This window comes from Fulmarus glacialis, unplaced genomic scaffold, assembly GCF_000690835.1.
Source record: "Fulmarus glacialis isolate BGI_N327 unplaced genomic scaffold, ASM69083v1 Scaffold33129, whole genome shotgun sequence".
Classification (NCBI taxonomy): domain Eukaryota; kingdom Metazoa; phylum Chordata; class Aves; order Procellariiformes; family Procellariidae; genus Fulmarus; species Fulmarus glacialis.
The window spans coordinates 16,136-29,601 of NW_009233111.1; the positions used below are offsets into that span (position 1 = coordinate 16,136).

The 13,466-nt window shown below is 36.2% G+C and overlaps 1 protein-coding gene across 1 annotated transcript; it reads right to left on the reverse strand.

The window, feature by feature from the left end:
* Positions 1 to 2,905: 2,905 nt before the first annotated feature.
* Positions 2,906 to 13,444, reverse strand: CACNA1D (calcium channel, voltage-dependent, L type, alpha 1D subunit; the record flags this gene model as incomplete). Its single annotated transcript, XM_009585209.1, has 5 exons — positions 2,906 to 5,120; positions 5,819 to 6,139; positions 6,925 to 7,046; positions 10,825 to 10,988; positions 13,281 to 13,444. Coding segments are annotated over 5 exons (1,065 nt in total), but the record flags the coding sequence as incomplete, so codon positions are not given.
* Between the last annotated feature and the right edge of the window lie 22 nt (positions 13,445 to 13,466).

Here is a 13,466-nt window from a genome sequence, read left to right on the forward strand (position 1 = left end):
ATATTCTAAGTCATAGGTGATTGATTAGCTGTGTTAATAAGACAATTCATCTGATGCAACTGTGCGTTTGAGGAAAGCACGAACTGTGTATGGTGTACGTTTTTATGGCAAATAATTTTTATTCAGCACCTGTACTTTTGAGATTTTAATTTAAAGGTATTCAGTAGGTATCTTAGTGTCATTTGGAATACAAAGTATTAGGATACTCAGAGTAATATATACTGGTGAGACTTACCACAGTCCAGTGCAGTTGAGAAGGGAAGCAATTTGGAAAGACGGAATACCGAAGTTCCTGCATCTGCAGATTTACAACATGGGTTTCCACTGTAGGCATGCAAGATGGGAATTGTTATTATGCAACTGCAGAGGATTAACTTGCCCCTGTCTTACATAACTTATTACTGAACGTGCACAGAGCTATCCTCTGCCATTATGTCAAGCTCTAAAAAGATGAGGAAATAGAAAGATTAGATATACATGACAAACTGCATGTGTGTCTTATGTTCAGGTACACATTGCTGCACCGTGCAATCAGATAATTGGGCATTTCTTCTGAATCATCATCATCTTGCAGTTCTAAACATACATAGACACCTTGCAGAGTCTTCCCCTTCTAAACACTTAAATATTTTCATTGCTGTGAATCGCACTTGCTTTATTAATTTAGGTCTCACTGCTATAGCATGTTGAGGCTCTTTCATGACATTCCTGTGATGTGATGCTGAAGAAATGGCTCAGGTATTTGAAAGTTTTGTTGCCCTGGGGAAATCTTTATGTAGCATCAAGTTTCTTCTGCATTGCATCTGGTTGCTGATACCGAATTCCTGTTAAAATCGTTCTTACTTCTAACAGAGTCAAGTCTGCTAAGAGATACTTAGAACAGGTACAAGATATTCTAACATACTCTGTGGAGCACTGGCAGTCTGATAGCTGCAATTAACCATCTTTTACACCTTACTGGATTGCAGAACACAGGCTGATATTCCAGACTTTTACTTATTTAACAAAATAATACAGTGTATAATTGAACATTATTCCCAGTTCTACCCAGATATAAATTTTTCTATAACTGCGCAGATGATACTACATTATGTATTCAAAAACAGTTAACTGTAAAAGCTGTTTGATGTAAGAATTTGGAAGTTATTAGGCCTGCCAGCATGGCTTGAACCAGCAATGGTACTGTGAGTGAGAACACCAGCATTTCTGTGGTAATAGCTTGCTGCAGATGCTTCAGGTGCAGTTGGAGATCTCTGGCTGGGGACAATGAGATTAAGAAAGAAAAATTACCAGAAATGTTTCTTTTGTACACATATTTCAGTTCAAGTTGCTTTAGTATGAGAAGTGCTTTTAAAAGCAGCAGAAAAAATTTGAAGAAAATTTGAAGGAAATTTGTAAAACTGCATTATATTTATGTAAGGCCACTCAAGGTTTTGTACGCCAGAACTTTTGATGTTTCTGCAGCTTAAAATCCTTTCCAAATGTCTTGATTTCAATTAGCCTGCAATCAAATGAGACAGCTATATAAACACTGGAAAACTGAAAAGTGGGCTTGGAACATGCGTTTTCTATAGAATAAACATAGAAACGTATTTGGAGGAATAATAAAAGCATTTATGCTTTTTTTTTTTTAAACTATAGTTAAAATGAAGAGTTATTGTAGAGAGAACACAAGCATATCTTATTACAGTATTATAATTTTTAGCCTCTATTCTTCTGTCATCCGCGCTCCAAAAAAAGACACTGTTCAAATATGAACAGATTTTCTATATTAACTTTCTCAGTGAATTTACTTCACTGTAAAAGACTTAGCAATGTTTAATTCTTTACTAATGTTTTCTATCATTATATACATATAAAAACAAATCTGGAAAGTCATGAAATATGCTTTAATTGTTGAGATAACTTCTAGTTTTTCTGTATTGAGTAATTACTATGATTGGCAGTATTTTAAGTGTGCCAATTACCATGTAATTGTGCATATACTGATTACTTTTTCCATATACTTCTGTAGTGAAATTGAACAGGTATTCTGTGTACCCATACACATATGCTCTCCCTTAAACCATTAACTATATAGAACATGGTTTGTAACTAAATTTCCTTCATTATTTTTGTAAGCACTGCTTTCTCATAAAATAGCATATCTGCCCTAAAGAGTCTGTCATCAGACTATTGAAAGCTAAGGACTAACCATACTAGCAAGAAAATACAGTGAAGTCAGCATATTGTTTCCTGTCTCCTTAGACAAATGACTAATTAAAAAAATTGTCATTCAGCTCAATCTGCTCAATTTGTGCTATCAAAAGTCCATGCAGTTAAGTAACCTGGTCTGGGATTTTTTCCTCCTTTTTTTTTTGATGTTCAACTTCAGTTGCCTTAAAGGTGGTTTTCAGAAGCAGGTATACCACAGTGGGTGGAACTTTGAAAATTACTTATTGTTATTTCACAGTGATACCAGATCCAGAAAGCTCCATTTTGGTCTCCTACAGTTTTTTTCTGTAAGCTGGGAAAGTGTAACAAAGTGACTACTGCTGGGTAATGTAAGTACCCGAGTGTTTCCTGGCAGACAGCACAGATTATTTGTTTTGATGTTTTAGGGGATTTTAGTCAGATTTTCCTAATTGTTTCCATAGACCTGTATCTAGGGAAGTAATAATCCCCTAGATAGTAGGGGAGTAATAGTACACTTTTTCATATGAATACTCTAATCGCTTTATTTCTTTCTGGTTAACAGCAATCATTCATAAAAGATTTAGCAATCATTCATAAAAGACTTGCATACTATGATAGTGTAGACTGATGACTATATTCCACACATTCCCTTCCATTCTTCAAACAGTGCAAACAGAATTTAATTTTTGGAGCTTCTTGGTGAAAAACTGTTAGTAAAAGGACTCCCAAGTATAATAAAATTATTACACAGTTTTATTTTGAAGAACATTTTGCATTTGTTTTAATACAAAATGATGTAGGTCAAGAAATAATTTACAAACCTTTAAGTTCTTATCCTGGCATTTGAAATAAGAATGATTTCAGAGGAAGTCTGTAAGCTATTCATAGGAAACTGTCATTATGTACAAAATGTTTATTGACATGTTTTAAACATCACATTTGTAAAAATGTGAACTGGATTGCTATCTAGCATATGAACTACAGGTAAAACCTGATAAGATAACTTGTTAGACAAGTCATTGTTATCCAGTGCTAACAAAATAGACAGTAGCTTTTCAGTGTTTTTTGATTTTCCTCCAAGGTTGTATTAGCCTCAAAGTCATTTCAGGATTTTACTGCATTGTGAACAATATCTAAGCCCTCTCTTGATTGCATAAAAATAAATCTTTGAAATAGTACACATAGAACAACAGAAAGGTAGAGGCAATAAAATAGTATACTTCTTATATGAAGGTTTTTGGTTCTGTGAAGAATCATTTTATCATGTTTCTTTTCTTTCCAAGCAGAGTAAGTAGTACTGAAGTAAAGCATTTTCATTTACCTGTGAAATATTTTCTGCCCAAGATGCTTCCTATCAAAGTAGGGTATGTAGGTAATATACGTTGTCAAAACTAATTGTCTCATGACCAGTAATACCCTGGCATGAACTTGCCAATTTTTAAATTATTTTAATGTTTATTTTTAGCATGGGATTAATACAAAAATAAAATTAGAGCTTATTTTTCAATCAAAAAAGTTAAAATAACTTTAAATCTTTTACCTTTCCAAGTATAAGACTGTAAATAGTCAACTGTGCATCCCTTATGCAGAGAGATTCATTTGACTCAATTATTTAAAAAAAAAAAAACAACCTGTTCTGTTGCCAAGTTCAAACTTGACACTTTATCCCAAAAGAGATTTACACTGAGAGGCGGCTCTATTTAAATATTTATGCTATAGATCTATATATTCCAAGTAAAAATACTTCTATCTAGAATTCTGTGGAGAGTTACAATAATTAGGGTCCATAAATATTGCTGCAGTTCAATTACGGTACAATAATTACAAAATATAGAACATCTCTTTACAAATACAAATCATTGTATATTACAATTCATTTACAATAATTTCTATTATATAATTTTTAGCAAACTATCTTATCTAATTCTACTATAACCTGGTTGCAAGTGCATTAGTAAGAATGCAATTATTCCAGTATATTTTGCCCTTAATGTGATAGTCATAAAACAGACTATCTGAATGATATTTTCCTATGTAAACTGGTGTTACATATGACAGATTATTCTTTATATAACTTCTTTTTCCAATGATCTCTAACAGGTAGAGCATAACAAACTGTATTTTAGAAGAGCATTAAGAAAAGAAATCAGGAGGCAAGTTTGAAAACAATGTTAGAATGGATATGCAACGGGCAGCTGATATGCAATTGAGTACTGAGGTAATGACATTATTGGTTGTCATCACTCATCTCACGTTGCTATTTCCCACGCAATTTTGTGCCAGACTTATACAGACATTTTCACTGACAAAATCCTGCTCTACTATGAAGGACAGCAGCACAAGGTTGAAAGACAGGCAAGATATTACACCTCAGAATCCCGCTCTAGCCCTCAAAAAACTGATTGTCACAGTCTGCTTGGTTTCAAAATAACCTTATTCCTACAGAGGAACTGAAGATTCTGTGGGAGGAGACTTGATGTACTCTGATCACATTTCGGCAACCTGGAGATAATCAATTTATTAGTTATGGCTTCCTTGAGGTGTGACATCACTCGTACAAAACTTGATTGTTGTTCACTCCAGCTAGTGCCTAGCATCTTTAAACTATGAGGCACTTTTTCTGTTATTAGAATCATTTTCCTTGCTAAATACTATAAGCTCGTAATGCATATCATTTCATCAGCTAAGTCTTCTTCATATCGTCCCGTTTCTGGTTCTTCATCACTGTAGCCAGGACCAAAATCTTGAAGTTCATAATCTTGTCTGCTTAAAATTGGAAACATATCCCCATTAGTCCCATTGCTGATATTTCCATTGAGAAGATTACTTGCTGCACTTTCCATCTCATCAATAGTCATGTCACATGCATCAGCAATCTCGTGTTTTGTAGCTGAAACAAATTTAGGATCTTTTGCATACCTTCCTAGGCCTTCAGATATAAGTACCTGGCAGATGGAGAGCAGAGAATGAGATATACAGTGGAAATACAGAAGAACAGACAGGTCATAACAACATTTCTCATTTGTGGAAAACACTAGAAACCCCATGCTACAGCAACCCACAGCAAAACTGTATATGTAAAGAACAATCAAATCAAATCAAATCAACAATCAAATGGCTCCAAACCACACTGTATCAGTTATGTGGTAATGTAACTGATGATGCCATACATCTGACTTTTCTCTTTAGAAATTTGGGAGTAGTCTTTGATAAACATTAATCATCAGGCTGATATACTACAGACAACAGTTAATATATTGCAGATGATGCAATTAGAACAACTGCCTGAAAAACAGAATTCTAGATACGTTCTCGGTACTTTACATGAAAGAAAGATGCTGAAGTCCCATTTGCAAATAAAATTTAACAAAGTATATTGTTTAGCTCATAGCAATGGAAAGGAAGTGATAGATGGAAGCAAGAACAGTAATTATGATTCAGAAATGCTATATATACTCTTTATCTTCAAATCTTTTTTTAATATAAAAGGGAATTCTTAACATTCCAGTTTTGGGCTTTGAAACTGAAAATACCACATTTTCAGAGAGATAATGTGTACTGAATGATATGCTTTTTAAAGTTAACACAAAAACTGGACAGGACAGACACCCTGGGCTACTTCAGAGGTTTCTGTAATACTTACCGCTTCTACCAAACTGTCTGCACTCCTCTGTTTGTCACTATGTTTATACCTAAAGTCATTAGGTACAGTTAAATTGGCTGGTGTAAATGTTTGGTAGGAAATATCAGTGTCATCTGTGTACCAAGAGCTCCTATGCAAGGAAGGCAGGCTACCATTCATATGTTCTGTAGATTCAGCCCTATCAACCTGGATTAGAGGTGTGTAATAGGGAGTGCGGTCCCTGTTGGGAGGGGTTGCAGGTGGGGTAGCCCAGGAACGCGTTGAACGACTTGGTGAATGTTTATGAGCTTTGCTGGAATCCAGACCCGCAACAGCCATGACCTGGTAAGGGGAAGAATTTTAGAAGTTAGTGATTTCAAATGCTCAGTCACACTCATTTCTTATTTCAGCAGTTAGTTCAAACCAATTGTTCAGGCAGCAACTATGCAAAGTTAACATTTTCTGATGTTTAGTAGTCATGTAAAGGAGGAACAGGACTGAAATGGGTAAATTCACAGGATAAAATGGTATTTTTTCTATTATTACTTGGATCAAGATTACTAAATCTTGGTATTAGCATTAATAAAGAAAAATAATTGCCTATACAATATATTAAACAAAAAAAGCAAAGTGTAAAAACATTCCTTCTGTCCTGTAGGGATAGGGTAGGAAGCTGTCAGCATTTTCCAAGCATTCTGGATGGTGTCTCTAGGCAATGGAAATTACCATCTTCTCAGGGCCACGTCAGAGCTGGGCACTGAGCCTCAGATGATGTGTATGTTGTACGTGCAAGCTCTCACAAATGGAGCTGGGTAACTGCCTAGGCAAAGATTAATAGCCAGTTGCCGTATTATGTAGTCCTGGTCAAAATTCCTTAGGGCATCCCGACTCTTTGTGGACACTTAAAGAGTCATAGGGGCAAACTACTAATTTTCAATGTTTTGTAAGGTTGATGTTTGAGAAGCCTCGTGTCTAGCAACTACAAGCCTACATTTGGCCTAGAAGTCGTGCGCAGACAAACTACATAATACACTAGTACTGTTTCAAACAACAATGGAAGTCAGAGGTACAATATAGAAGCTGGAGAAATGTAATTCATTATTAGTTAAATAAGATTTTGTGTTTACCTGCTGTTGCATTAAGTGAAGTGGTAAAGCAGTGCGATGGTGGAAATTAGGAGAGAGTGGTATGTCATCTTGACTACTTTGTCGGCGGAGGCATTCGAAGTTGAAGGAAGATCGTCTATTTGCTACAGGCAAACCATAATTCATTAGGAAAATAAAATACTTTTCCTCAAAGTCTATTATTTCCAGAATTCCAGTGAATGATTATTCCAGAATCCCCCAATAAGAAATAAGTTGTGCTAACAGAAGTAAGCATCTGGTTATAAGATAAAAGATAGATTCATCATATGGGCAAATGCAGTCCTAGGTAGAAACCATACGAGCAGCCTAACGTGACAGAATTTGAAGCAGCTATGTCTCACAAAGCAAGCTTGTGTTACCCAGCAGACTGGTTCAGACACTTAACTTCCGTTTTGCTGTAAACTGCTGTGAATAGTTCCAAAGAAGAGTTTCTTTTCCTCTTCCCCATGGTTTTACACTCTTCATTCTAATGAACCAGACTTCCCAAAGGAAATACCAAATCCCAAGTTTCTTGGAAGCAATGTGTAATGTGAAAAACCATATGCAAGTCAAAGTTGACTCATGTTACTAATTCCTGATATTTATTCTGTTACTTAGGACATGATAAGCTATGGTCTCTGCTGTTAGGTATGCTGTTATTATTCATGTAAATGCTAGAAAGGAAAAAAATCTAAACTGGATCAAGATGTTTGGCTGATGCGGAAATGTTTCAGCTGGTCTTGGTGAAATGGAATGATGGGAATGCAGCACATGGGTATCATTCCACTGTGTTAGCTTCAGGGTGAAGAAAACCTGGGGGCTGAACGGCAGCTGGAATCCAGATATGTCCTCACAGTTGTGAGCATCATCGTGGAGAACTGGAAGGAGTCTGACTGTACAAAGCACTGGTACAAAATTGTGCTCTCTTGCAACTTATTGAAACTATTCTTGGTATCTTTTTTTTCCAACACCAAGAATTTTGTGAACAGTATTGAAGAGTTAAGTGCTCTTAGACTTAGGATTCCTCATAGTTATCACCAGGCACTTAATGCTCAGTACTAACAATCAAGGTTTCTTAAAGAGCCATTGGACTAAAATAGGCATCTCCAGGAGGTTATTCAGTCCACTTAATGCAAACTTGTGTCTCTTCCCGTTGTCTCTATGGTAAATCCAAATACAGGAACATAAGCCTTAGCTCCTGATCCTAACAAATGCTAAATGTTCCAATACCAAAATGAATAAAAAACAAACCAAAAAGTCCCCTCATACAAGACAAGACACTGCTTTGCACATGCTTCTCCCCAGGAGAGAGTCTGAAAGAACATTTTAATCATTTCCCAGTACACTTCTGGAAGTTGCCTAAATACTGTGGTGATGAGTTTAGTATAAAAACCTCTAGAAAGCTTGACACAGAGCTCAGTTTACTAACTACAGTACTCAGCCAAGGCGCTATATGTTACCTTAACTGGGACTGAATCCAGATGCTAGCGGAAACTGTTTAGTGCAACGTTGCAGGTTCTTTTTTTTTTTTTTTATTTCTCTTTTTTCTTTCTTTACATGAGAACATGAAGGCTGCCTCCCCAGGCCAAACAGCCCATACGCTAGTTACAAATAATAGTTTTGAGCTTCTTTTAAAATCTGCTGAGATACCAAGCCTCTAAAATTTCTCAACTATGTTCTTGAACATTAAGTATATGGTTATGGCAGGAGACCTGACTGTGCTCTTGTGACATTATACTGTCAAAGGACTTTACTTCCTACATTACCCTTATGCAATTTCTATCAGAACTAGGTCCTCTTATCCTAGGATGTCAACTACCCTCTTATCTATTACATTTCCTCCAAAGAAATGTCTGCTTAATACTGTCATCAAAACTTTATCAGAAAACTTAAATGAAGCCCAAAGGCTGCAGTCACAGGAAGCCTTCAATCCTCTCCTCTCAACACTTCCATGGGAAGACCCCAGAGGATTTTTATAAGAAGGTGGTTCTCCTGCAATGTATGGAAAGGATATATAAAGCATCCATTTCTTTCTTTGGCTTAAAATTCCTCTGCTATCAGAAAAGCTTGTAGAAAGATGTACAGGAGTCCCCTTTGTCTGATGTCTTTTCCTTCTGCTACTGGAAGAGAGCTAGCAGCTTTCTGTACCTTCACTATCATCTATTCATCTGAGTTATTTACCCTCTATAGTGCAAGACTTGTATTCTTTCTGCTTTTCCATCTGTGCCCCTTAAGGTCAGAAAGCCAAACAGCGGAGAGCATTACAAGACTTGTCGCAAGGAGCTGAGTGCCAAAAGTGAGGATCCAGCACTGACAGCATTGCTGAAGAATGTTTCCTTTATTATATAATAATATATTTTGCTGCTGCCCTTTACTACAGCTTTCGGTATCTTTAAACAGTCTGAGACTGTACTTCAGGCACTGTATAATGATCCCATAACACTTTTCTCTGAAAAACTTTTATTTTTTAAATCTATACCTGCATTTTCTTCAGGGTGCCTGAGACAGGAAAGGACTGAAACCCATTTTCCTACCCACAGGGTCCTTACAGTCATACTACCACAGATAAATGGACTGTGGCTCTGGCTGCTAGCATCATCAGAATGAAAGACAACTCTGGTTTTGCTAGAAAGCCAATCCACCTTAGAGCAGACAAAACGTGGAGACTCTTCTAGAAACGATCCTGTATTGTCTTGTCTGGATGGCACTGGTTAGACGGCATCATCCAAAGACACATGTAACAGACCTGGCTGTACTGACCACACCATGCGTAAGAGTACCCTTAGGGACACTATGGGGTTGCATGGAGCTGAGTGTTTTTTCTTGTGCACCAACCCAGTCTCTTTATTTTAGCCTTGGAAAGCGTTTTATTTTACACTGCACAACCCCAAGTGCTTCCTCTCCGTGAGGTGTCAGAGGTCAAAGATCAAAATCCAAGAGCTTTGAGTCTGTGCCTAGTTTCACCAGAGGATTAGCACTGCTAATCTCTGCAGTATGGCCTGGAACAAAATTACAAGATAAGAAGCATGAGAGCTTTTAGAAATTCAGATAAAGCAATATTGTGCTTGAGATGAGGGGAAACCAAGGGAAAGATCTAAGGAGGAAAATAAATAAAAATTAAAGAAACAGGTAAAAAAATCAGTTGACAACACTAATTCTCCCTCAGAAGAAACACAGAATATTAAGCATTGTTCCTGAGATGGCAGAATAAAGTACCAATGTGAATCTGAAATAAGATGCTTAGCCCAGGATAACATTTTTATTTTTCACAGAGATTTGAGAAACTCATGTTAAAAAGCTAAAGGCACTTCAAAAGTAAGGGAAAAAACCAAACCCAAAGCACCATTAAGCTCATTCTTGGTTCTCTCAGACTCTAGTGTTTACTAAAACAGTACAAGGTAAAGAAGTAAATGGAACTGATTACGATGTCATTAAACAGCATGTCTTGAGAGACAGGGGAAGTGCCAGCAGGTGAGTCACTAGAGAGACAAGGGCACTGACTGATGGCAACATTGCACATCTGTGGGTGTGAATAAAGGGCACACAGATTGAAACCCTCTGATCAAAGTTTCAGAGCAAACCACTGCTGCATTCTACCTTGCATTTCTTAATTTATCAAATCAAGTTAAAACTGGCAATTAAATTGGTTATTTTTATATTATTGGATGAGTGGGGCAAGAGAGACTAGAAAGACTGACTTGTAAGCTAGGATCCATAGATTCTCTCAGCCATCTCTCAGGATGGATAGATATTTCTGCCATACGCAATAATCCACTAGCAACAGTAATCAAGAAATGTCATGTTTGAAATCCAAGTTAAAAAGAAGCCTTTTTAAACTGGAACATGTCTGAATGCATTTAAATAATTCTGGATTTGCAAACAAATTGTTTTTAATGTACTTACGTGTTGGTGTTGGAGGTAGCAGCCGTCTCCTAGGAGATCTTTTTGTATCATAACAGATCTGTGAATCATCTTCCTCAAAAAAACCATGTGGGTGATGGTAGCCTTTCGGTCTCTCAAAATCTGAGTCATGGCAGTGATATCTACAGTGGTAATCATATATATGCCTGCGTTTAAAATACAATAAAGAAAATGTTATTTCAGTCAGTTTCTGTAAATTGATATATTAGATTTTTTCTAGAAGATTTTCAAATCTACTCTTTCTCCAGCAAGAAAACCAAACAGTACATTATATAATTACACGACTCAATTTTAAAATCCAGTTTCTGTATGCAAACCAATCTTGAGATAGTGAGCATACACTTTTGTACTAATATAGTTACATAGTAAGTTTTCAGGTAAAATTTTTACCAAATTATATTTTCAATGAAGTTATTCTTACCAGTACAGGCTAAAATGTAGGACCTCAGTTGTACAATGCTTAAAAAAAAACCAAAACAAAAACCCAACTCTGTTCTACTGCTGCCATGCTCTCTTGTGAATCCTGGTTAATGTGTAGAGCACACAAACTCAGAGAATGGAATTAAGCCTTTTACATTCTGGATAGTTCTCTTATCGAAAATCAAATCTTGTAAGGGTGTTATTTGACTGTAATTATCATATAAAAAAATTAGTGACCTGAGAATTCTGTAAAATTTAGCTTTCATGCAAATCTTAGCTTTTATGCAAACCAACAAGATGCAGATTAAGGTGCCAATCATGCCAGAATTCAGATGGCAAAGATAGGCAGTATAGGAGGAGGAGAAGGAGGAAGAGAATTAAGCATGTCTGGCACTTCTGCATATGCGCTTACGGATCCAAGATAAAATGGCAATAAATTCCTCTACTTCTGGGCTGGACTTCAAAATAAAAATTTATTGACAGAAGTGGAGAATATTTTTGAGAAGTTACTGAATTTATTCAGCAGAAGGGAAACATAGCTATCGTAAGGAAGATGAACACAATCTACTCAAGATCTTGTAAATGCATATGTCTTTCTACGTCATAATGAGAAGGTGAGTATTACGGAATTAAAAAAATCACAAGATATTTGGGAAAAAGGTGCATTTAATTTTTTTTTAAATAGGAAGCTTTTCAGAATTACCAAATACAGGTTCTGTTCCATGGCAGGTTGATACTCAGAAAACACTGGAACAATCTCATGTTTTAAAGACTAAATCAGGAATATCAGGACTTCCTCCCAAAGTAGCACCCAATCATTGCCTGAACAACTGGAAACCTATTATTTACGTACAGGAGTGGTCCCAATGCAAAGTTAGGACCTGCTCTGTTGCTGAAGCCATCACTGCCTGAAGCCAACGGCATGGTGCTCAAATCGAACTAATTTGGTAATGCTCAAAGCTGAACTAACTTGGGAGCCACTGTTCTACAGTTAGAAAAACCCATCCCAGTCCATTCCTGAAGAAATTGTGAAATAAAGTTTCAGAGAAAAGCTTAAATTTACCAAAATTAAATGACAGCGTTTTCTTCTCAAATCTGAAATTAAGATATTGAATGCAAAGATCATGGGTATTAAATACACAGGATCAGACAAGAGTTGTTAAAAAACACTACTGGACCTTGGAAAAACCCTACTGGACAGAAATACTATAATTAACTAGGATACTACTCCAAGTTTTGGCCAGAGAAAACAGAAATGAGTTACAAAACTGAGAGGTAACAAGTTACAAAACTAGAACTCTGCAGTTACAGTAAGAAGCCTTAGATTAATACAAATTTGGACATACGCAGTTACACAAATTTGTGAGAAATGCTAGTTGTTGACTAAAATTCAATTGATGGCATTTCCATGAAGCTTATGAATAAAACTTAAAAAACATCTATTCCAAACACATAAAGGCCAGGACAACTATGACAATGTTAAGTGTTTGTACTAAGGAGACAAAAGTGGTGCCAAGAGGAGGATTATTAATAAAGAGGTGTAATGCGAATTTTCAAAAGGAAGTCGTCCAGTTCTTCATTGGTCCAGCTTATGGTACTACCTTATGATCTCAGTCCATAGTTTACCAGTTTCACCTTTCTTTTTAAGTTAAATTAAAAGAAGAAAACCATTTCTAAAAGTTCCTTTATCTGAGCTTGATCCTTCTCCCATTGAACGTAAACTTTTATTTAAAATGAAATGTTTCTTTGATTGTGCACTATCTAGTTTATACTCAGTTCAAAGGAACTTCGTGCCTTCCTTTGAATTTGGTACAGAGGTTTTGCTGGAGTCAGCACATGATGCCAAATACAAAAGATCTATGGTACACACAATATTCCTATTCACCATTTCACTTGCCAGCAGTTGTGGAGTATTAACTTCATTAGAGAATTTTAAGTATAAGTGTGCTTAGTGAAGCCTTTACAGATACGTACCTAATTTATTGAAATATTTTTCCCAGTTTAATGAATATCCTCACCTGCTTCCTGACAACATACTGTCTTCTTCATAATATTCTTCTCCACTAAAATATTCCTGCTCTGCCAAATAATGATCATCATTGCAATAGTCTTGAACTTCACATTCTTCGCGGCGAATAGTAGGTCGACGCTCGTCACCAGAGTCAGATCTGTAAGTAGCAAACAAATACTTTTTTTTTAAATAT